A 25,457-nucleotide genomic window follows, 5' to 3' on the forward strand; every position below is an offset into this window, starting at 1 on the left:
CCTGATCCTCCTGCCTCAGCCTCCCAAGTGCTAGAATCATGGTCATGCACCATGACACTCGGCTCCAAAACTGTTACACATGCTTTATTTCAGTCTGTTCAACTGAACTATGAGCAGCAGAAGTTACATATGACGACTAGTCTCGGTCTATACGCTTCTCTGCCCTTTGGTCCCCTTTCCCTTCCCTGCCTTTTCTCTCCTTTCCTCCCCTCTGGTCTCATGCCCCACCCCATGTCCCTATTAACTATTTGAAGAAAACAGTTTCCATCTAAAAGACACGATAAAATTTCTCACGTCTGCATTTCATGGTGACAGTTCTGTGTTGTCTGTGTATGTCTCTCTCTCCCATAAGTTGGTAACTGGATCTAGAAATGGAGGGGTTTTATTTAAGTATAGTTACAGGTACATGGCTCTCCAAACAGTGCAGGTCTGTGGTAGCTTCTTCGATGGCTTTCCTGCTCTCAGTGCTTGCTCAGGTGTCCTGTTCGACGGTCAAACTTCCTCTGCAGACCTGGATACAACCATGTTCTCTAAGACCCCTTTGTTTCCCTTACTGAGGGATGGTAATTTAGAAATCATTATCAGCCTGCTAGGGTGCTATTTAGGTTGTCAGAACTTGTCATGGTGGAAAGAGCTAGGGAAAGAATTACATAATTACAGATAGAATATATAATATAGAGAGATAATATACAGCATTTATAAATTATAACTCAAACCTACCATTCACAAGTAAATTATATTTATTATTTAGACTATTATGGAATGACATGCATATATGTTGTATTTGAGCTAACTATACATATTCATGTACCGCACAATAAATGTGCTGCATGTACTACAGCTGTTCCTTAATAGAGTAATGGAGCTAAGGACCTCCTGTTCCTAATGGCGACACAGCAGTTGTGGTGTTACTCTGTGGTGGACTGTGTCCATGGTTGTCCATGGAGATGCCACTGCAGACAAGCAGTCACATAGTTCTGACCTGAGAAGCCCTAGTAATGCTCAGAGGGAGAGCAGCTGCCCAGGCTTTGGTGATTGTCAAATGAAGGGTTAATGGCTAACACTAAACCACTCTCATTGCCTGATCTAACAAGTGGCTATATCATAGACCGACCCTGGGTGGTCAGCTGGTGCCTTGTTCAGGAATTTGTGTGTTTTTCAATAATTTATTTACTTATTCTCTTTACATCCCAATCGCAGCCACCATCCTCTCTGTCCCCCCACATAGCACCTACCCCTCTACTCTCTCCTTCTCCTCTGAGAGAAAGGAAGTGCCCCCTGAGTATCACCCCACCCTGTCATCAAGTGACATCAAGTCACTGCAGGACTAGGTGCATCCTCTCCCACTGAGGCCAGACAAGGTGGCCCAATTAGTGAAAAGGAATCCACAGGCAGGCAACAGATTCATGGATATTCCCCCCACTCTAGCTGTTGAGGGACTCACATGAAGACCGAGCTGCACATCTGCTATGTATGTGCCAAGGGCTTAGGTCCAGCCTATGCTTGTTCTTTGGTTGGTAGTTTAGTCTCTAGTTGCCCTCAAGGGTCCAGGTTAATTGACTCTATTTGTTATCCTGTGGCGTTCCTATTCCCTTTGGGTCCCTCAATCCTTTCTCCAACTCTTCTATAAGATACCCTGAGCTCTAACTAATGTTTGGCCATGCATCTCTGCATCTGTTTCCATCAGCTCCTGGGTGGAGTCTCTCAGATGACAGTTATGCTAGGCTCTTGTCTGCAAGTATAACAGAGTGTCATTAATAGTGTTAGAGATTGGTTCTTGCTCATGAGACAGATCTCTCAAGTTGGGACAGTCATTGGTTGGCCATTCCCTCCATTTTTGCTCCATCTTTGTCTCTGCATATCTTGTAGGCAGGACACATTTTGGGTGGAAGATTTTCTGGGTGAGTTGTTGTCCTTATCCCTCCACTAGGAGTCCTGCCTGTCTACAGAAGGTGGCCACTTCGGGGTCCATATTCCTCACTGATAGGAGTCTCAGTTAGAATCACCCGCATAGACACTCAGGAGCCTCCCCCATCCCAGGTCTCTGGAACATCCTTGAGATGCTTCCTCTGCCCACTGCCGGTTTCTGTCACCCTCCCAACCCCCATCCCTTCTCTTGAACCCTCTGTCTCATTCACCCCTCCATCCCCTCCCCACCCAGTCACCTCCCTCCATCCATCTCCAATGTCTATTTTATTTCCCCTCTGAATAAGACTCAAACATTCTCCCTTAGGACCCCCTTGTTATTTGGCTTCTTTTGATCTGTGGATTGTAGAATGGGTATCCTACACTTTATGGCTAGTATCAACTTATCAGTGAGTACATATCATGCATGTCCTTTTGGGTCTGGGTTACCTCACTCAGGATGTTATTTTCTAGTTCCATCCATTCGTCTGCAAATTTCATGATGTCCTTGTTTTTAATAGCTGAGTAGTATTCTGTTGTGTTAATAAACAAAATTTTCTTTATCCATTTTTCAGTTGAGGAATATCTGAGTTGTTTATAGTTTCTGGCTATTATGAATAAAGCTGCTACGAACATAATTGAGCAAGTGTCCTTGTGGTATGGTGGAGTATCTTTTGGGTATATGCCCCAGAGTGGTATAGTCTTGAGGTAAAACTATTCCCAACATTCTGAGAAACAGCCAAAAATGTTTTCCAGAGTGGTTGTACCAGTTTGCACCCCACCAGCAATGAAGAAGCGCTCCCCTTGCTCCACATCCTCACCAGCATCTGCTGTCACTTGAGTTTTTGATCGTAGCTATTCTGACTGGTGTAAGAGAGAATCTCAGCCAGGCAGTGGTGGCACATGCCTTTAATCCCAGCACTTGGGAGGCAGAGGCAGGCAGATTTCTGAGTTTGAGGCCAGCCTGGTCTACAGAGTGAGTTCCAGGACAGCCAGGCCTATACAGAGAAACCCTGTCTTGGAAAGAGAGAGAGAGGGAGAGGGAGAGGGAGAGGGAGAGGGAGAGGGAGAGGGAGAGGGAGAGGGAGAGGGAGAGGGAGAGGGAGAGGGAGAGGGAGAGGGAGAGGGAGAGGGAGAGGGAGAGGGAGAGGGAGAGGGAGAGGGAGAGGGAGAGGGAGAGAGGGAGAGGGAGAGAGGGAGAGAATCTCAGAGTAATTTTGATTTGCATTTCCCTGTTGAGAATTTTATTTAGCTTTGTACCCCATTTTTAAATTGGGTTATTTGAGTTGTTGGTGTCTAACTTAAGTAAGTTCTTTATATATTTTGGATATTAGCCCTCTGTCAAATTCAGGGTTGGTGAAGATCTTTACCATTCTCTAGACTGCCATTTTTGTCCTAGTGACAGTGTCCTTCGCCTTACAGAAGCTTTTCAGTTTCTTGAGGTCCCATTTATCAATTGTGCCTGAGCTATGGGTGTTCTGTTCAGGAAGTTGTCTCCTAGACCAATGACTTCAAGACAATTCCCCACTTTCAATTCTATAAGATTTATTGTATTTGGTTGAGGTCTTTGATCCACTTGGACTTGAGTTTTGTGCAGGGTGATAGATGTGAATCTATTTGCATTTTTCTACATGCAGACGTCCAGTTTGACCAGCACCATTTGTTGAAGATGTTTTCTTTTTTTTCCATTGTAGCTCAGCCATTTTAGAGCTGGGCTCACAACCAAAAATATAAGAATGTGTGTGTCCTTTATCCTTTCTTCAAGCACAAGAAATACTAAAAATTCAAACACAGAAAGCTTTGGCCTAAAGTGGCACTGGGGAAAGTGTTTCTATCAGCAAAGACATCTCCTCTTGAGCAGGGACTGTCTCTAACTCTATTTCCTGTCTTTGGGACCCTTTCCTCTTTCTGAGCTGCCTCATCTCACCTTAATAGGAGAGCATACATCTAGTCTTACTGCATCTTGATATGCCAGGGCTGGTTGACATCCACGGGGGGCCACCCCTTTTCAAAATGAGAAAAAGAGGAGGAGTGAATGGGGAGAGGAGAGGTGGGGAGGAAGGACTGGAAAGAAAGAGGGAGGTGAAACTGCGCTCGGGATGTAAAGTAAATAAACAAATGATAATAATAATATAGTAATATGTTACTATGAATAAAGTAAATAAATATAAAATAGTAATAATGTATAAATAGTAAATAAATTAATAAAAACAACTAAATATATAAAGTAAATTTTAATTACTTCAGTCTCACTCTGCTAGTTAGCTCCAAAATTAGAAAACAGTAGCCTTTCATGTCCGCATGCCCAGATTCTCCTTTTTCTTGGGCTGTGCATCCATTTCAGCCTTGAGCCCTAACGAGCAACTTAGAGTCCACTTTTATGTGCAAGAGAACATGATGTACCCAGGAGACATGATTTCATGAGATGAATGCTGCTGCTGCTATTGGAATTTGACAAACTATCCACAGCAAACATTTTTTATAATTAAAACTACTCTTCTAAAATAACAGTAAGCATTACAGCATAAGTACATTAACCAGTAGCATACTCGTCTATATCAGTATAGATAGTGTGCACTATGTGTAATTGTGTGTTCTGTACTCTCTGGTGATTCCTATTATAGCACCAAGCATTTATTAATCCTGATTCTGTACTTTCAGAGGCTCTACGTTTCTTAGAAACAAGGCGGTTCTAGCTTTGTGAACTGCATCAGAGGTTGTTCTTGAGTGTCCAGCCTGCTCCATGGCACAAGCAGGGACTCGTCAGCCTTCATAACCAGATGATCACCTGAGCTAGTTCCGTATTTCAAACACACACACACACACACACACACACACACACACACACACATTGGTTCTGTTTATCTGGAGAACCCTGACTAACACACAACACCAAAATCTCAGCCATTTATAAAGATTGAGTAAAATACGTTCAGACATATAAGGTCTTCAATATACTTTTCTCAAGAAGCTATTCAAGAATGTGTTCCACCAGAAAAGATAAAGCACTAAATGGGAAGATAGTTAAAAGACAGGAATCTAGTCTATGACCCAGGGTGAGGGGCCTGTAGGACTCTGAAAGCAGACACACAGGTAAGGCAAACCAGCCTTGGCACTCCAGAAACAGGTCTCTGTGGGGCTCTGTTCTCCAGACCCTGCTGCCTTCTACAGAGCCTGCTGTCTGGGGTGATCAACTTGAAGTCCAGTGCCCCAGGCAGCCCAGCCCCCAGCCTTCTCACTGTAAGCATGCGCTCACTCAGCTCCTCCCCTCGCTCTGCCCCACTGATGGACTTGCTGAGGGTCCCACTCTACCCACACAGCACTCTGCCCTCATCACCTCTAGGAGGGAATCAAAGAGAGCCCTGGGAAGCAGCAAACATGAAACGAGCCTCTCCTCTACTGCTCTTCCCAACCACATGTCTGGTCCCTTGTTACACTGGAACCTTGCCTGGTTTACCCAGAAAGGGCTAGCAAAACCCTGAATTTACTGTGTGAGTTTTCCCTCACACAGAAGCAAGCATGCCCCTTTTTGTAGAAGGCTGAGTTTGCAACCCTTACTTCATTTCTCAATGGAACAATTCATTTACGTTGATCTTTTTGCAGGTGGTAGAGCCATGAAAGGAATCAAGAACAGGTTATTATTCTCCCTTGGCTGCAATACGAATGACACTAAGTTAACAGCTTAAAACAATCCCCAACTATTATCTCATAGTTCTATACGTGAGACGTCTGAGTAAGAGTGGTTGAGGGCTAGGAAATAAAGGAGGGACGAGAGAGAGAGAGAGAGAGAGAGAGAGAGAGAGAGAGAGAGAGAGAGAGAGAGAGAGAGAGAGAGAGAGAGAGAGAGAAGAAGGAGGAGGAGGAGGAGGAGGAGGAGGAGGAGGAGGAGGAGGAGGAGGAGGAGAATGAGGAGGAGGAGGAGGAGGAGGAAAGAGAGAGGGGGAGGGAGGGCAAGCTCATTTAGACTTTTGGCGGAACTCGGGTTCTCTTGTTGGTAGTCTGTGGTCTTTGATGACTGTTCCAAGGGCCAGTCTCTGCTCCTCGTGGTTGCACTTTGGCATGTAGAATCCTTTCCATTCAGTAAATATGGTTCCTCACCTAATCACACCAGATTCAACTGGATAATCTTAAGGTCAAGCACCACAGGGCTTTAATGACCTGGGAAAGAGCACTTCATAATACCTGGGCGCTGTTGGCTCCCAGGCGGGCAGGGAATCATGGGACTCTGCCCAGAAGTAACTCCTACAAAAGTCAGTAGTCATCACTCTCAAAGAAATAGAAGGAAGTCTATTTCAGGAGGGAGATGAGGCGTTCCCAAAGTCCTGGAGTGAGGAGGCAGAGCAAGATGGAGGTTTCATCATGTACTGGAAAATTCTAGTTTATAGTTTTCATCCTGAGTAAGGCACACATAATGTGATTTTTATTTTTTCTCAAACAGTATATATTTGCTATTCTTCTTAAGTTATAATTGCATGTGTTTACTTAATGTGTATATAGGTCCAGGTTTGTGTCACTGCACATGTATACCACATGTAAGGTCAGGGAATGGCTTGCAGGACTTCAGTTCTCTCCTACCATGTGAGCCCTGGGGCTCAAACTCAGGTCATCAGGTTTGGCAGGCTTGGTGGCAAGTGTCAAGAATCATGGTCAGATTTACTTATGGCCCTTCTAACACCCTTTATGCCTGGACTGTGGCAGGAGCTTGCAATTTCTGGGGTTGGGTCCAGGAACCCTTGAGGTGTCTTGCTTCTGTAAAGTACTGAGCTCTTGAATTTGCAAATAGCCGAGCATCTGAAGCCACAAGGATTTCCCTTTTGCAATGTGTGGGTCTCACAATCTCCCCAGATTAGTATAGTATTAGTATAGTATAGACACTGTGTGTCTGTGCTGAGAGTTCTTATCAGCCTCTATTGCAACAGGGCCAGGATGACCCTTCTTCTCCAGTGCTTGTCAACAACTCGGGCAGAAACAAAGTATTTCTGGAGGGATTTCAGAATAATTGGATCATGGGGATGTGGTCCCAGGAGGACAGAAACTTTCTTAACTTTGTCACTTCAGTTTTGTAACTTCAAATCACGTCAGGGACTGGATTAATCCCAAAAGCAAAGTGGGTTTAAATGACTTTGTGTATGTCTCCAAAGGTCCTTTGTGGTTTTATCCAAACAGAGAGCAAAACAAGAAAACAAAACGTGAGCTAAGGGTCCCACTCCTTGGCTGATGCCTAAGCCAGATGAGCTATTTCTGACTGAAGGGTTATTTCCAGACCTTAAATAAGCGATTTTTATCAGCATACTTATCAAAAAGGTAAGATAGCACAGTGTGTGTGTGTGTGTGTGTGTGTGTGTGTGTGTCTGTTTGTCTGTGTGTAGCCCAAGTCCAAAGGCAATCACTCTACCACTGAGTTAGCTCCCTAGACCTTAAGAAACACTTTTTAAAGTTACATTTGTATTTGTGTGGGGGCGTGTGCACACCAAGGCACGCTCAGGGAGGTCAGAGGATGATTGTGGAAGTCAGTTTTCTCTTGCTACCATGTAGATCCTGGGGAGTCAAACTGACGTTGCCAAGCGAACACTTTTAAAAGAATAAAGAAACTCTTGTGGGCCAGCCACATTCCTGGCTTCCTTCCTCATGTTAAGTGCCATGGGGAATCCAACAGTGAGAGGAAAGAGCAGAGCAGGGATGTGTACAGAAGCCACAGAGAGCAATTCACAGCATCCAGAATTCCTCACGTGGATGAGTGACTCAGTAACTGAGGTCCAAGGTGAGCGTCTCCACAGAGGAGGAAGGGCTTAGCAATTCCCATACCCTGGCCAATGACAGGGATTGTCAGTGACAGTTCTTTTAATGCACGTTCCAGAAGAACTTGGTATTTGTGTGAATATACTAATGGACAAGCAAGTGGCCCAGGACCGTGTACATCATGAAGTCGCAAAAGGAAAGAAGAAGAAGAAGGCAGCCCACAGAAGTACTCACATGGGGGATGCACAGGAATTGAGGACAAACAGTAGCAGGGCTTTCAACCAAACAGAGGCTTCCTGGGTGAAATTTTTCAAGTAAAATATAATATTTCTTGCCACAGCTGAGTCAAATGAACTGCCCACACGTGGTCCAACCTCGGCTAAATGTGTGATACCTGTTTTAAATGTGATGAACAAAATTAAATTTACTCAGGTGACATTTCAAACATCTCTGCAAGGGTTAGATACCACCAAGCAGGTGTTGTTCATTCAGGGTCCCTGCCTTTGACTCAGAACAACACGGACGACCGATTCCCACAGATCATCAGAGCTCTGAGCCAATTGCTCCTCAAGGAGTTCTTTCTCACAGGTTCCCTTGGCATTATAGGCATCAGAGAAGCCTGAAAGTGACCTTCTGAGTTTCTGCAACATAGGAGGAAACATGGAAAGATCCAACAAGACCGCCCCTGTGTCCAGCTTCATTCTCCTGGGCCTCTCTGCCCACCCAAGGCTGGAGAAAACCTTCTTTGTGCTCGTCCTGCTGATGTACCTGGTGATCCTGCTGGGCAACGGCATCCTCATCCTGGTGAGCATCCTCGACTCCCACCTGCACACGCCCATGTACTTCTTCCTGGGGAACCTCTCCTTCCTGGACATCTGCTACACCACCTCTTCCGTCCCCCTCCTTCTGGACAGCTTCCTGACCCCCAGGAAGACCATCTCCTTCTCAGGCTGTGCCGTGCAGATGTTTCTCTCCTTCGCCATGGGAGCCACAGAATGTGTGCTCCTGGGCATGATGGCGTTTGATCGTTATGTGGCCATCTGCAACCCCCTTAGATACCCTGTGGTCATGAGCAAGGCTGCCTATGTGCCCATGGCTGCCGGCTCCTGGGTATCTGGAAGCATCACTGCCACAGTTCAGATATCTTTAGCAATGACACTGCCCTTCTGTGGGGACAATGTCATCAATCACTTTACCTGTGAGATCCTGGCAGTCCTGAAACTGGCCTGCGCTGACATCTCCATCAATGTCATTAGCATGGCAGTGGCTAATGCAATGTTTTTGGGGGTCCCTGTCCTCTTCATCTTTGTCTCCTACATCTTCATACTCTCCACCATCCTGAGGATCCCCTCTGCTGAGGGGAGGAAGAAGGCCTTCTCCACCTGCTCTGCCCACCTCACCGTGGTGATCGTCTTCTATGGGACCATCCTCTTCATGTACGGGAAGCCCAAGTCCAAGGACCCACTGGGGGCAGACAAGCAGGACCTTGCAGACAAGCTCATCTCCCTCTTCTATGGGGTGTTGACTCCCATGCTGAACCCCATCATCTACAGCCTGAGGAACAAGGACGTGAGGGCCGCTGTGACAAACCTGGTGGGCCAGAAACACTTCAAGTGGTGATGTTGCATGGACCTTCATGGTCTTTGTTTCCCTGTATAATATTTATTAAAGATTATACAATAAATCTCAATGCTCAGAAGAGCTCTGTATGAATAGGTAATTCTCCTACCTCATTCTAGAAGGAATTCCTCAAATTTTCATAGTCATTTCATTGAACACTCTGGATCTTATACATTGTTTTTAAAGACTTTTTAAAAAATTATTGATGTGTTTCTGTGTGAGTTCATGTGTACCATATGAATGCAGGGATCTATAGAGGCCAGCAGAGGGCATCAGGTCCCCCAGAAGTTACAGGAGTCACAGGTGGCTATGACTGCCCTGTGGGTGCTGGGAACTGAAGCGGGTGCTCTACAAGTTAACCACTGAATTTCTCTCCAGCCCCGGGTCTCACACTTGTTCATGGATACTCACCTCACAGGCCAAGAAATAATGGCCAGGGAGAAGCTATGGCTCAGGTCTTCCCTTCACTGGCGCCTCAGGTTTTCTACAAACATTCAACCATAGTTAATGAGTAGCCACTCTCCTCTCCCTCCCTCCTTCCCTCCCTCCCTCCCTCCCTCCCTCCCTCCCTCCCTCCCTCCCTCCCTCCCTCCCTCCCTCCCTCCCTCCTTCCCTTCCTCCTTCCTAGGGAACAGGGTCTCAGTGTGAAGCTGAGGCTAGCCTCAGACTCAGGATCCTCCTGCCTCTACCTGTCTCTATTTTTACATTAAGGTGTACTTTGATATACCATATAGCTCAGTATCTGGTAATATTTACCTTTTCCCATGTCTAATGCAAATGCTTAATACATGTCTTCGGCATTGCTCTCTTCCTGTGTGTTCATAACCAGTCTCTGGTCCTATATCAAGATCCTTGCCAGAAGTCATTGAGCCATTTGTTTCCTCAGTGCGTGAAGGAGAGTGAGAAAATTCTGACAAAACCAATGCCCAGTTAACATACTCATTCTTTTTCCTCTTTCAAGCCTTTTACTCATTCCTAGTTTTGTCCCTAGATGGCAGTGAGCATCCATTATGAGTCACTAAAATAATATGTAAACTGAGATAATCGGAATATTGACATCAACCCAAACAGGAAGGAACTAACAACCAAATAATTGTTCTACAGGAGAGGTGTGTGCACACACGTGGACACCCACACAGAGACACAGAGACAGACAGAGACAGATAAACATGCACACACAGAGAGACAGACAGACAGACAGAGACACAGACAGACAGACAAATAGAAAGAGAATTTGAGGAATAAAGAGGCTATGACTTAAGATCAGTCTATAGGAAGAGTGGCGGAATTTAGGTGTGGGACACAGGCCTGTAATTCCAGCTCTCAGGAGACAGAGACGGAAGGAACACAGCAAGGTTAAAGTCAAGGTCAGCCTGGGCTACTTAGCAAGACTCTGTTAACAACTAGAAAATAACAAAAAAAGCCTACAAGGATATAGGAATGGACACTGTGAGCATTTACCTGGAAGTAAAAGGGCCTTATTTACCAAATGAAAGCCTATAGTACTCTGTAGAAAAGTAGAGAGGACAATACCGAGATAAATTCTTGTTTTTGTAACAAAGTGTTCCTCATTTCAGAACCCCAACCCCCCAGAACTGGAGTTCCAGGTGGTTGTGAGCCACCCAAGGAAGGAGCTGGGAGCTGAACTCCTCTACAATAACAGCAAGCTCTCCTAACCACTGAGCCACCCCTCTAGCCCAATAATCCTTAAATTTAAGCTGCCAGCTAGACTACATGTGTGTGGAGTTCCTCCTGTTTGTAGTCAAAATGAAAAGACTGCAAACATGCTAGTTCTAGCAACCGCTCTGCTTAGGGGCCTTTCTTCTCTGAAAGGTCAAAGAGATCCCAGACTAAATGAGTGTTGTATGCATTTGCTTTAGCAGGATCCCCGGGGGAGGCATCTTTCTTGGTTTGTCTTGTGCTGGTGACCCTTTCCTGCATGTGGCAGGAACAGTGTCCTCCTATGCATGTGACATTTGTTCACTCCCTCGCTGTCAGACAACTGAAGGTAATTAATGAGCAGAGCTGCCTATGTGCTCAGGTCTGCTGAGCTCTATGCTCCTGCTGCCACTTATCCATTAACAACTACTGCATCTGTAAGACCCGGACATCAGCCGACATCTCCATCAATGTGATCAGCATGGGGGGAGCTGGGAGTTCCAGTCCTTTTCATCTTTATCTCCTACATCTTCATACTCTCCACCATCCTGAGGATCCCCTCTGCCGAGGGGAGGAAGAAGGCCTTCTCCACCTGCTCTGCCCACCTCACCGTGGTGATCATTTTGTATGGGACCATCCTGTTCATGTACGGAAAGCCCAAGTCCAAGGACCCACTTGGGGCAGACAAGCAGGACCTTGCAGACCAGCTCATCTCCCTCTTCTATGGGGTGGTGACCCCCATGCTGAACCTCAGGACAACAGTGAGGGACTTCATATTTAGGAAATATTTCTCCCAGTGATGGTGGCAAGGTATGTTATGACTGTCACCCACAGAACAGAAAAGATCACACCATCTGCCATTCAAATGCCAAGACAGGCTAGTCAGAATTATTTCTCACCCTTACGTCAATGTTTAACTTTTCAAGGGTAATCTTCTGAGTCTTAGATGTTTAACAACTTAATCGGGTGTCAGACTTAAAAAAAAATACCCTAATTTAATTCACTAAAGGTATTCTAAATCTACACTAAAGCCATTTAGACAGCAGCCATTAGAGAGATCTGAGTGGCCCCAATTGTTCTTAAGCTATAAACCTATTAGGGGGAGTGAGATGGCTCTCCTAGCCACAAGCTCATCCCTACTCACACAAGGAACGAGAAGAACCAGAGGACACAGAAATTCCCCTAGGACTCTCACCTGCCAGGTCTTATTTTCCTGAAGAGCTAAGAAGAGAAAGAGAGAAGCCTCTACCCAGAGGTCTTCTGGGTAAAGATAGTCTAACAACTTAATGTCATTTTAACGCGGCTAAACTAAGCTACTCTTTGACAATTTATGGCAGCTTATGGAATTAATTATACTAATAAATTAATTAATTATATTAATAAATTATATTAATTATACTAATAAATTAAAGTTAAGTCAAGTGTGGTAGTGCACACCTGGAATCCCTGTACTCTGGAGGCTGAGGCAGGAGGATTGCAATCTGGAGCCAGCCTGGGCTCATAGTGGGACTCTATCTTAAAACAACAAGAAGCTGAGGTGGGCAGATCAGAGGGAAAACCAACCAACATACAAACATGAAGACTGCAATTTGGATCCCCAGAACCCCAGGATGTCAGGTGGCTGTGGTGGTCTAGGAGACAGAGGGTCCCTAGTAAATCGATGTGCTCTAGGTTTGAGTGAGAGATCCTGACTCAAGTGGAAGATGGTGAGGAAGATGCGGGGGGAGGGGGCAGTTGAAGAAGACTCCCGGTGTCAACTTCTGGACTCACATACATGGATGCACAGATGTACACACATGCACATGCATGCACACCACACACATATACATGCAAGAAAAATAAAAAGAGAATATAGAATTTGGATTTGATATTGCCTGTATTCCAATAAATACTATGTTCTGAAAAAAGATTGATGAATGAGGAAGAAGAAAGGGGCAGAGAGAGAGAAAGGAAAAGGGAAGAGGGATGGAGAGAAGGATAGAGAGAGGACGGGAGGAGGGAGGAGAGCAGAATGGGTTGTGACTGAGTATGTCTGAGTGCTTTTCAGTGACACTTCTACAAGTTCTTTTTCAGAAATTCTCAGGATCTTTTGATAAGAGTCCACTGTGAATGTCCAAGAAGGTAAAAGCCAGTAACCGCCGTGGGTGCCGCCATTCAGCACTACCGACTCTGGAAAGCAACTTCTCACTGAGGGGCATGAGCAGATAGCTTGATCCCTCTCGGTTCATTTCTCCACATATACCATTACCCAGTGTCATAGTTGCTGTTCTGTTGCCGTGATAAAACACCACAACCAAGGCAACTTATAAAAGGAAGCGTTTAATTGGAGGTTTGCTTACAGTTTCAGAGAGAGAGTCCTTGAGTGTCATGGCAGGGAGTGTGGCAGCAGGCAGACATGGTGCTGGAGTAGCTGAGAGCTTATGTCCTGATCCACAGGCAGCAGGAAGAGACAGAGCAAGGGTGGGCAGGCTTTCTGAAACCTCAAAGCTCAAAACTCCGATATCGGTGACACAGCTCCTCCAACAAGGCCACACCTCCTAATCCTTCCCAAACAGTTCCACTAACTGGGGACCAAACCTATGATCCTATGGAGGCCACAGTCATTGGAATCACCCACACCTAGGCTACTATAAGTAGCTACATAAGTCGATCAGCTACTGTAAACAAGTGCGTGGCAGATAGCACAGCAGAACCAGGGATGTTACTAATGATGTAATTGTGTTGCTGCTAAGTGCCTCATGATCTGCAAAAGGGAGCGAGAATAGTCCCTGCCTATAACAGTAGACACAAGATGGATAAGAGGGTCTGAGATGCTGATGGGGGATATGTTAAATTCTGAGAATATCAGAAGAAGACACACACACACAAAAATTTAGAAAGTAAATCCAGTTGTAAGAATATATATTAAAATTTTTATTAAAATTATATTTAAATCCTCTGAAGTGTTGTAAGAATGAATTGCCTACAATAAGCATATGTACACACACACACACACACAGAGACACACAGACACACAGACACACTCACACACACACAGACACACACACAGACACACAGAGACACACACACAGAGACACACACACACACACTCACACTCACACAGAGAGAGTTTAGAGACAGGACTCATTGTAACCCAAAACTAGTTAAGGATACTTCAAAGCCCTGATCCTTCTGCTGACACCCCCAGAGTGTCATTATTATGGACATGTAACACCTGGGTCAGTTTTAGAATGTTCTCTCTCTCTCTCTCTCTCTCTCTCTCTCTCTCTCTCTCTCTCTCTCTCTCTCTCTTCTCTCTCCCTCCCTCCCTCCCTCCCTCCCTCCCTCCCTCCCTCCCTCCCTCCCTCCCTCCCTCCCTCCCTCCCTCCCTTCCTCCCTTCCTTCCACCTTATGTAGCCCTGGATAGTCTAGAATGTAAACCAGTCTAGCTTTGAACTTACAGAGATTTGCCTGCCTCTGCCTCCAAAGTTCTGGGATTGCCTGGGCTAGGATACATGCTTTTAAAGTAGAACTTCATTTTCTTAACATTAGTTTATTAAGCTCTGAGTTGTAGAGTCAGCCTATTAAACAATGTACCACAGCAGATGCACAAGCCTGACATCTAGTGGCCATTCTAGCCAAATTCAGGCATTTACAGAGTCCTGGCGTGAAATTCAGCAGAGTTCATGTATGTAACTAACTCATTAGAACTCTTTCCAACGGCCCTGACCTGCTCACCCTGCATCGCTTCACACCTCCAGCAAAGGGCAACTCAGTGTTTCTAAATTATAGCTGCTTCATTTACGCCACCCAGCAAATCTTCCTGGAGTTGTAAAGACGTGCTCTCCGGTAGCTCCAGCTTCCAGTCCTTAGGGGTCAGCTTTGTGCCTCTACACAGTAAACTCCGGATCTCTTTCCTTCTGCATATGAAGGCAGTCCCGCTGATTGCAAGTCTCTCCCTCTAGAGCCCCAGCACCTCCATCTGTGCTAAAATCTCCCGGTATCTGCTTAATGCCAGATGATAAACAGGACACACCAAAACCAACAAATACCTCCAATCAGGGTCAGTGGGTTTGTTTGTGTTGTTGTTTTCTCAGGGTGTTTCCTTGTTTTGTTTTTTCCTAGAAGCCAGTCTCCAGAGAAATGTTTTATGAACAATTCCAAATTTAAAGTTTCTCTCCTTTGGTTGAAACATGCAGTGCAGGGGCTGGGGACAGAATTTGGGGGTTTGGGGAGGTTCTCTGCTCAGCTGAGCCTTCATGCTCACCCCAGGTCTCTGTTTCACTACCAACCTCTAGTTAGGTACAAGTCACCACTGCAAAGGAAAAATTGAGAAGTTTTGTAAAAATAGTTGAGACATAAAATAGAAACTTTGGGAGAGCATAGTCTAGCAATAAGAACACGTCTAGTTAGCCAGTAAAGACATATGCCCTAAAAACTCAAATTAACTGAAAAGAAATTGAAAGTTTTTCCGAGTTCCCCATCTCAAGATATTCTAACTTCAGATGTTTCTACAGATTAACATCAATGGGGGAGGGGGGCATTCAGGGAGCAAAAAGCTTTAAGATTGTCCAAATTAGTTTAGAACACACAAAAAGGTGTCTTCCAAACTCCTTTAACCAAGTCAGCAGAGCACAGATACCAAACATGATAAAGAACGAACAAGAAAGGAAAGCCTGGGGACCTTCAGGAGTGTGTGCCCTAATGTGTGTGGCATGTCAATGAGGACACAGACAGGGTAGAATTCAGCAGCTCATTAAAAGAATAAAAACACTTATCCATGTTTGTGTGAGTGTGCGTGCATGCGTGTGTGTGTGTGTGTGTGTGTGTGTGTGTGTGTGTGTGTGTGTTGAAAGCACATGCAGGGCAGGTGTATGCAGAATCCAGAAGAGGATCAGGACATTGGGTGTCTACAGTTTCCCCTTGGGACTTCGGCTCTCACGGACGCTGGAGTTCACCTTTTTGCCTCAGTTGGCTGGCCAGAAATCTTCCAAGCTCTGCCTGTCTCTGTCCCACAACACTGGAGTCACAGGCTCCGGCAGCACGGCCCAACCTTTTCCATGGATGCTGGAGATTCAAACTTCCGGCTTCGTGTCTGTGGGGGCAGGTTCTCCTACTCAGCGAGCTTCTCCCTACCCTCCATTTATTTTCAGTGTAAAGTGCAGCTATTAAGGTCATCCGTGGCATAATTCTCTCCCAGGCAAAGGGAAGGAAGTCACCTCAATAGACTCCCAACGTTACTTGAAAAGATTAAAATCAACTTTTGAATTTTAGTTTTCATAAAATATTGATAATTTTAATAGAAATAACTGGATGTCTCTAATATGCTAGGTTAGGAATTATAGCCAGTGCTTGCTCAGAAAGTAAATCAGATTCATTAGAACTTAACAATAATGTGGCCACGTCTGCTGGTACAGCCCGGGGGTCTTGAAATGATCCCATCTTGACTGGGTTCATATTCTCTGAAGTTAAAGAATTAAAAGGCAGGAAAAAATCTGAGTCAGAACAGGTGACTGTGGAGAAACCAAGCATGCACGTAAGCACCCACACACGTGCACGCGCACAGACACACAAAAAGACAAAAAGACCCTCCGAGAAGCAGACAGCAGACCCCAAAAGTGGAAAAACCCAGTTTCTTCTCCAAGTCTGGAGCCTTAACGTCTCTGCAGTTTTCCTCCCTATTCTAGCCTTGGTTAGTTTGAAAGCAGATAGGATGGTTGATAGACCCAGAGATGCTGTGTGACTTGCCCTGGCCCAGCTTTGAACTTGTTGAGCCAGCTTGGCAGCATGCTGCTGGGATTTTTGTCTCAAGTCTGGAGGCTGAGGAAGAAGTTGGCCATCTCTGAAATTCCCCATCTTTATTACCTAGCCACGCCCCCTCCTTATCCAGCTGCCTACCTTGGAGTCCTTCTAACTCTTAATCTCTCATTTGAGGGCTCGCCCAGGACAACCAACACATTACAGACTGAAACCCAAACTAAAGAATAATTTTAATATTGATAGCTTACATATTAATGTGTTTATACTCAGTTAAAACTGGAAATAAGCCAAAAAAGAAAATTTTTATTTTATTTTTAATTATGTGTCTACTTGTCTGTCTGAGTGTGGGTTTGTCCATGAGTACAGTGCCTGATGAGGCCAAGAGAGGGCATCAGATCCCTTGGAGCTGGAGCAGAGTGGTGTGAGCCTAAAGTGTGGGCTGGGAACTGAACTTCTCTCCTTCGGAAGGTGATGTGTGCTCTTTGCTGCTAGGCTCTTTCTCCAGTCATTGCTCTGTGTTGTTTTTAAAGACAGTCTTATATAGCTCAGGCTAGCCTTAAACTTGCTATGTAGACAACGCTGTCTTTGAAGTCATTGTCCTGCCTTTACCCACAAAGCACTAGAATTACAAGTGTGCACTCCCACCTGTACCCCAAGCTTTCAAAAAGAGTTTTGTTTTGTTTTGTTGGATTGGGGATTGTTTTGTTTTTGTTTTTGTTTTTGTTTTTGTTTTTTCAAGACAGGGTTTCTCTGTGTAGCCCTGGCTGTCCTGGAACTCACTCTGTAGATCAGGCTGGCCTCGAACTCAGAAATCCGCCTGCCTCTTTTTCTCCGTATAGCCCCAAGTATCCCAGAACTCACTCTGTAGATCAGGCTGGCCTCAAACTCAGAGATTCACCTGTCTCTGCCTGCCAAGTGTTGGGGTTAAAGGTGAATGCTACCACAACCCCGACTCAAAAAGGGATTTTAAAAAGCCGCAGGGAACTGACAAGATGGCTCAGCAGGTAGAGGCTGCCACCCACCAACCTCAGCATCCGAGTTCAGTCCCAGGCACTGCACGGTGGAAGGAGAGAACCAACTCTTGAGAGTTGTTCTCTTACTTGCATTTGTGGACGTTGCATGCACACGCATGCTCTCACGCGCGCGCACGCGTACACACACATACACGCACACACTTAAAAATAAATCTTACAGAAAAAAAAAAAAGATTGAGGTCAAGAAAATGAAGAAATGAATTAATACGTGTAATCTGGGAGCCAGATGGGACTATCTTGCCACTGGGGGACAGGTTTGTGGCGCCCCCTAGTGTCAGAATTGTTGGAAGAGCTTTAGGCGCATGGCTCTCCTGTCTTCTAGAAGGAGCTGGGAACTCTGTGTCCCCATGAAAGGAATGCCTAGGCTTGCTTTACCAGCCTTTGCTGGTATTAAAGGACCCAAACTGGGTAGTGGCTCACATCCCAGTTCCCACTGGGCAGAGTTCAGGACCTGTCCCTGTCCCAGGATGACAGCTGACCAAAGAAACCACGCAGCAAAGACCCAGTGGTAAGACAGAACAGCAAACAGAACCCCAAGAAAGAAGCCTCCTGAAGAACACCCAAGGAGACTGAAGTCCAGCACAAAAATGCCTTTGGGATAAAATCGTGGGTTGAACATCTGCACACAGTTAGCTAAACAGAGAAAGCCTGCTTCGACCGACGCCTTCCCCGGGGAATACAAGGTCAGAAGGTTCTGTGGTTTCCTTCCCATGGAGGGTGGATAATAAAAAAGACCCAACGTGTTTAGAAAAGGAAGTGCGGGGATTTGAACCAGCTCCGTCTCGCCTCACAGCTCTCAGCTCCAGTAGTATTTGCTCTGCTACAGCCTCTGTGACTAAGAACAAAACCAAACCGTCTCTCAAGAGATTTTAGAACAAAGTGGGAGAGGTGGTGTGAGCAGGGACTGGTGAATTCCCCCATTCTTCCTCCCGGCAGTGGCGGCGGTGGCAGCGGCAGCGAGCCTTTGACCACCAGCAAGACTTAGTTCTTCAACCAAACAAAACTATGTGTGCCCAGGCTGGCTGAAGCATGCCAAGTCCTGTCTCTTTAAAAGTCGCCAAGTGTTTGGAAACTCCCACCCTGCTTCCCAGAAACACTAAAACTCACAGGCCTCACACAGGCCAGGTCTGGTTGAAGGAAAACAGAGCGCTTGGAAGTGTGAGGGCCCTGGCAGAGGCTGTGTGAGCCAGAGGTTGGTCCGCAGCCTCCTGGCTTGACCACAGTTGAGCGCACTGGAGAACCTGGAGAAAGAGTTGGAGCTGCCTCTTGCTCAGCTCTCTCCAGTTACATACTTACCTGCAGGTCAGCAAGCCCGTCAAGAACCCCCATCACTCCAGCCTCGGCAGCTTCTCCCACTTTGCACACAACGACACCCCCACCCCTAGCTATCGTAACGATGTTTTAACTCAAGGAAAGATCCTACACAAAGTAACAGTTCAACTTTATATTCCAGACAAAGATATATTTATGAGCTGACTTTGGGGCACACCATAGTCTAGAAGGAGGCTGTCCTAAGGAACAAATGGGGTTGCTTGTCACAGAGGAATGAGTCTGGAACATATTGCCAAGCCGGACTGATAGACACACAGACTAGCTGTGTCTTCTGAAAACTTCCATGGGTTCTGCACATGTGTCCCTTTAAAAAACAAACAAACCAAAAATAACATGTTTGAGACGCTCATGTGTCTTGTATATATTTGTCCCTAAAAGCACTTCCTGTGGTTGCATTCTTTTAGTGAACGATCACCTTTACTGGCCTGACGTGTGGGAAAACTGTTGAAGAAAACCCTGTAAAGGAGTCTGCTTCTTAGGGGCCAGAGAACTGGCTCACTGGGAGAAGGTGACTGCCAATACCTCTGGTGACATGAGTGTGGTCCCTGGGAACTCAGTCGGTAGGTAGAAAGATAGAACCAAACCCTGCAGGCTGTCCTCTGATTCCCACACAGACATCAGGACTCATGGACATCAAGACACACGGACATCAGGACACGCACATGGCTGCCCAACCCCTACACAGTAAATAGACAGTTTTTTAAAGAAGGGTGCTCTTTAAAAAGAGTGGGTTCCTCAGAGCCCTTCTTCAGAGCTCTCCACAGTAAGTAATGGACGCGATGCCTTGCTCTCTACGTACAAATGTGATCGACTTTCTAACGTTTCTTATGCATTGTGTCCGGGCCATTCGGAGGCTGTGCTTTCCTACTCGTGTCACTGAGACCTCATGGGTCAGAATAACATGTGTAACTTTCCCCATTAAAATAAATGTGTTTGATGCTGGTGATATAGCTCAATTGATAAGAGTGCTTGCCTAACATGCAGAAAACTGGGGGGTTCAGTCTCTGAACGCTGTACAATAACCAACTACGATGGCAAGTGCCTATAGTCTCCAAACTAAGAGGGTAGAGGCAGGAGAATCAGGAGTTCAAGGTCACACTTAGCTACAGAGCAAGCTTTTATCCAGCTTGTAACAACAGGAGGCCCTGTCTCAGGGGCGGGTGTGTGTGTGTCTGTGTGTGTGTGTATCTGCGTGTGTGTGTCTGTCTGTGTGTGTGTGTCTGTGTGTGTGTGTCTCTGTGTGTGTGTCTCTGTGTGTGTCTGTGTGTGTGTGAAGGGCCTGGATTTTTAAAGCCAGTCATACATGGTAGTATATACCTGCCATCTCGGCACTTAACAGGCAAAGGCCCGAATATCACAAGTCTGAGGGCCAGCCAGGGCTACACTGTGAGACACTTTCTAAAACAAAGAGGCAGAGAGGGCTGAAGAGATGGCTCAGTGGTTAAGAGCACTGGAGGCTCTTCCAGAGGACTGGAATTTGATTTCCAGCACACACATGGTGGCTCACAACCATCGATGCTCCAGTCCCAGGATATCTGGTGCTCTCTTCTGGCCTCTCTGGGTACCAGGCAGGCACATATACATACAGAACAACCATATATTGCTATGAGGTTCAGATGCCCATCACAGGCACCAGTTGTGGCTTGTGCCTCTGACCAATAGTCTACATATGCAGTAGTTCCCATGACCCTTTTGTCAGTTTGCAGCTGCAAGACCTACCCAGCACTGCAGCCAACAGCCTGGGGTAGGAAGAGCTCCCATATATGGAAATTAGAGGTTGTGCAAGCTCTGAGTTGTGAGTGGAGAGTGGGAAATATTTGACTTTCCTAGATCCTTACAGTGTGCCACCCATTTTCTGTCAGAATCTCCAGGGATACTATAAGCTTTACCAGAAGAGACTGCAGAAAGTAGGTCCTCAAAGTGGATCCCAATCCTGGGATTGGTTGCTTTTATATATGAGTACACAGATAATCTCTCTGTGTGGAGAGAGAGGATCCAGGACATCAGGAGGTTGCACAATTGTCATAGTCACTCAGAACATCACTAGTGACACACACAGGATGGGACTTGACACCAGGATCTCAGTTGGACACTTTCCCTTCTACCTGGTCCGCGTACTCTCTCTTGAAGTCCCAGGAGACACAGACAGAGAATAGCGGATAGGCAGAGGTTATTACCAAGTAGAGTATAGGCTCAATGGGGAGAGCAGACTGTGGCCAAAGACACTGTTGCTCCTATCTATGTTCTAGGCAGATCTTACACTATTTTCTAAGGTCTCTGTAATAAACTAGCTTTCCTAAGGGCCTTGGCCCTATCTGCATGACTGAAAGACCTGCTTGGTTCTTTATCAGAAAGCCTCTTGCCATCTTAAAAGGTTTAGGGTTTCTAGAGCCTGGTTTGGATATTTTTCCATTGGCAATCTTTTAATCAGCTCAGGAGGTCACATCTTGTCCTAGGGCCAGAGCTATGACTTTGTCTAGTTCTTCTCAATGACACCTAAAGTCCTGCTATCTCGGTCCTTGGTTTCATGGACTATAAAGAAAGAAGCAGACTGAATGGGGCTGTAGAGATGGCTTCCTGGTCAAGAGTGCATGCTGCCGTTGCAGAGGACCTGGTTTTGGTTCCCTGTAAACACACAGGGAGGCTCACAACCACCAGTAACCTAAGCTCCAGGGGAACTGATGCCCTCTTCTGGCCTCTGAAGCACACACACACACACACACACACACACACACACACACACACACACACACAAACAAGCGGGGAAAAAAAAACAAGCAAAAAAACAAGCAAAAACCAAAAACCAAGCCTGACAAAATCCAAACAAATCAAGTCAAACCAAACAGCTCTTTGCCCCAGGACCCTGGTAGGAAACTTGGACTGTAGTTCCCCAGTGACAATGTGACCTAAGGGTGTTGTCTATATTACAGCACCACCCCTAAATGGATGTGCTCACGACATGCACATGTGAGAGAACAGGCCTTAGATGTTTTGGAAGTCAAGGAGGAAAGCACAGGAAGGTAGCTTAGCCTTTAATTTGTTAGGTTTGCTTTTTTCTTTGATCTCAAGCTTCATGGAGACATTCTCTAGGGTTGAAAAAATAGGGGAAGTGAATGGTCTTCATTTTCAGGTGGGCCTCTTAAGATATACCGGCACCGGAAGGAACTGGCTGCCTCCAGCTGCAGGAGCAGCCTTCGGGATGATGAAGACGTGAAGTCCTTTCAATGCGTAGAATTTTCAGGCAGCACATTTAGTGTCTACTTTGTCTAGCAGAGAAGGCCCAGAGTTTGAAGCTATGCTAGTTTATGCGCAGTGGCTGGCTGCCCTCACCTCTGTAAAAGGTGCAGCCATACGTCCCTTCTTACTAAGCCTTTTTGAGTTTGCCTTTGCCTCTTGCCAAGGCCCTAGTCACACAACAGTATAGTGCAAAGCTCATGTGACTTTCAAGTATTTCGTTACCCTCTGCCTTGAGTGCCTGTTGGGAATGATCCCAAGAATCAGCAGGAAAGAGTGCAATAATGAGGAAACAGTGTACCGGGAGGGCATCTGTGTCACATCTGCATCACACTCATTAGTGAGTATGGATTGAGTCCTCCTCTATGCCCGGCTGTCCCCAACACTGGGGGACAGTAGCTAACAAAGCAGAAACTTCCTGTTGTTGCAGAGTTTCTATTTCAGTGAAGGAGACAGACAGTAAGCAAACAACAAAATCTACAGTCAGATGGCAACAACTGCCACAAAGAAAAATAGAGAAGTCAAGAGTGGGTAACAGGAGGGATGGCCCAGCAGTTAAGAGCACTTGCTGTTCTCCCAGAGGACCAGAAGTCTGGGCCCAACACATGCATCAGGTGGCTTACAACTGCCTATAACTCCAGCTCCGGGGGCTCTGACTCCCTCTTCTGGCTTCCCTAGGTAACTTCACATGCATGCACATACACATATGCAGACATTCAAATAAAACTTTAAATTATTTTTAAAAAGAAGGCAAGAGGCAAGATGTGGTGACACATGCTTTTAATCCCAGCACTTTAATCCCAGTAGGAAGAGCCAAGGGTACCTAGTTCCTGGGCAGCCAGGGCTGCATGGTGAGACCTCATTCCCCATCCCCTCAAAGGCAAAAGTGGTAGGGATGCAAGGTGTGTGTTATTTTAAATCAGGCAGTCAGAGGAGTCTTTAGTGATATAAAAACAGAGAGTTGACACAAAGAAAGGAAGATTAAAAAGAGAGAGAGAGAAAGAGAGAGAGAGAGAGAGAGAGAGAGGAAGAAAGAAAGAGCCACACAGAGACCTGAGAGAAACATTCTTGTTAGAAAACAACAGATTCGAAGGCCAAGAAGCAAGAATGTGAGGAACAGCCTAGAGTCCAAAAGAGCAGAGCATAGGACACAGACAATAAGAAATGACAGTGCACGTCTGTCAGCCACTGTAGGTGTCTACTTCACTGAGTGTCTTGAGCCCTTAGCCGGACGAGCAGAACGCTGACATATCTGAATTAATGTTTAAAAGATTCCATATAGCTGTTAAATGTAGACTAAACCAAAGGAGTGTGGTGCAAGGAGTTGTGGATGAAGGCTATTGCAGTAATTCAGAGGACACAGGCAGTGTTTGGAGCTACTGAGACGTGTTCAGATCTGGAAAGATTGTAGAGCCAGTGGACTGGGGCTCAGCAGAGGATGTGAGAGAAAGCAGAGGCAAGAAGAAGTCAGTGGATGGGACAGTTATCAAGATGTGGAGGGCTGGAAGAAAGTGGGTTTGTGGGGGTCCAGGAGCTCAGTTCTGATTGGTTGCATTGAAGCTGCACCCTGGATACATAAATGGGAATGTTAAGTAGGTAGCTGGCATGCCTGGAGCTCAGGGGAAAGATGCTATCTGAAGATACATATTTGGAAGCGTACGGGTGGTATTTAAGGCCTGAAGACAATGAGATCACTAAGAGAGGGAGCGTAGGTAGAAGAGGTCCTAAGTTCCAAGTCTTGAGCCTTGCCAACATTAGAAGACCAGGGGTGGGGGGAGCTCGTGAGATGATGCAGCTGGGAAAGTGCTTGCTGTACCCGCACAAAGACATATGTTTGCACACCCCGCTCCCACGCAAAAGCCAGGTACGGTGCCGTAGGCCCAGCACTGGGAAGGCAGAGACAGGTGAATCCTCTTGTGCTTGCTAGCTAGTCAGCCTAGCCTAGTCAGTAAATTGCAGGGTTAGTGGGAGATCCTGTTTTAGAAAATAAGATGGTAGCTTAATGGTTATGAACGTTTGCTGCTGATATAGAGGACTGGAGTTCAGTTCTCAGCACTCACATTAGTTGGATCACAACTGTCTGTAACTCCAGATCTGGGGTACCTGACAGCCTCTTCTAGCTTCCCCGAGTCCTTACACACTCTGTCTCTGTCTCTGTTTCTCTGTCTCTCTGTCTCTCTTACACACACACACACACACACACACACACAATTGGCTTCTGGCTTCCACACACACATATACAAGTGACACACACCCACATACACATGTGCAAATGCCCACATACAATTAGAGAGGTAAAGAGGAATCAGGGAAGGAGGGAGCGAGTAGGGGTGAGAAGAAACTGACCACTGTTGTCAGAGAGGGAAAGGACACAGGCACTGTGAGTGACAGTTCATATTGACTGGATGTGGAATCTACTTTGAGATAAGCCTCTGTGTATACCTATGAGAGGTTTTCTTGGTCAGACCTATCGAACCGAAAAGACCCACTCTACCTGTGGGCAGGATGGCGTCTTCTGTCGGTGGGCCAGATCTGAAGAGGACCACTTGCCTATGTGACACACTGCTGGGTTATCTGTCTTATTGCTGCCATATTTTCCTGTGGCCAAATAACTCAGCTTCTTCAGGCGTCCTCCAGTATGGCGGCTCTCTAGGAATCCCCCACCCCTCATTGCCAGCCAGAGGCTGCAGAAGCACCCAACCTGGTCCACTGAGCAGCCGGCTGGTTTTCAGTCTCCCCAGTGTGAAGACAGTATTGGTGGCCTCCCCCGATGATCTTATGCAAACCGATCTAAAGATTCTTCTTCTAACATATTAGCTGCTTTCAGTCATCCACATCCAGCCATTGGTTTAGATTTCACTTAGAGCAAGGGCGTGGGTGGGGCGGGGTGGGGGGTGGGGGTGGAGGTCGGCAGATCAGGTAGGTTTGAAATGTTTCCGATTCTCTGCGTGGAGCCTGTGGACTGCCACCTCACTCAGTTCAGATTCGGCTAAGCCAAGTTGCCTTTGTAAGGCATCCTGGTTCAGGATGAGTCCTGGGAAGATTGTCCCAGGTTAGGATTCCTCAGCGGGGTTTAGCTCAGCTTGGCTTCCTACTCACCAAGGAACCTGCATCGTCTTCATGCATCCTAGTCTGACCAAATCCTTGTACCAGAACAGGGAGAATTGAAAGAGGGGCCCTTTGCATTTGGGATAA

At 46.2% G+C, this 25,457-nt stretch overlaps 1 protein-coding gene across 1 annotated transcript; it reads left to right on the forward strand.

The window, feature by feature from the left end:
• Positions 1-8,304: 8,304 nt before the first annotated feature.
• LOC110292991 (olfactory receptor 13C7-like) lies at positions 8,305-9,264 on the forward strand. The gene has a single exon (XM_085838459.1). The coding sequence runs from the start codon at positions 8,305-8,307 to the stop codon at positions 9,262-9,264; it is 960 nt and encodes a 319-aa protein (XP_085694585.1).
• Positions 9,265-25,457: the final 16,193 nt, after the last annotated feature.

This window comes from Mus caroli, unplaced genomic scaffold, assembly GCF_978045245.1.
Source record: "Mus caroli unplaced genomic scaffold, Mus_caroli_1 scaffold_6, whole genome shotgun sequence".
NCBI lineage: Eukaryota > Metazoa > Chordata > Mammalia > Rodentia > Muridae > Mus > Mus caroli.

Bases quoted from the DNA above. Each gene is read 5' to 3' on its own strand.
- LOC110292991 (XM_085838459.1), top strand. From the start codon at position 8,305: ATGGAAAGATCCAACAAGACCGCCCCTGTGTCCAGCTTCATTCTCCTG.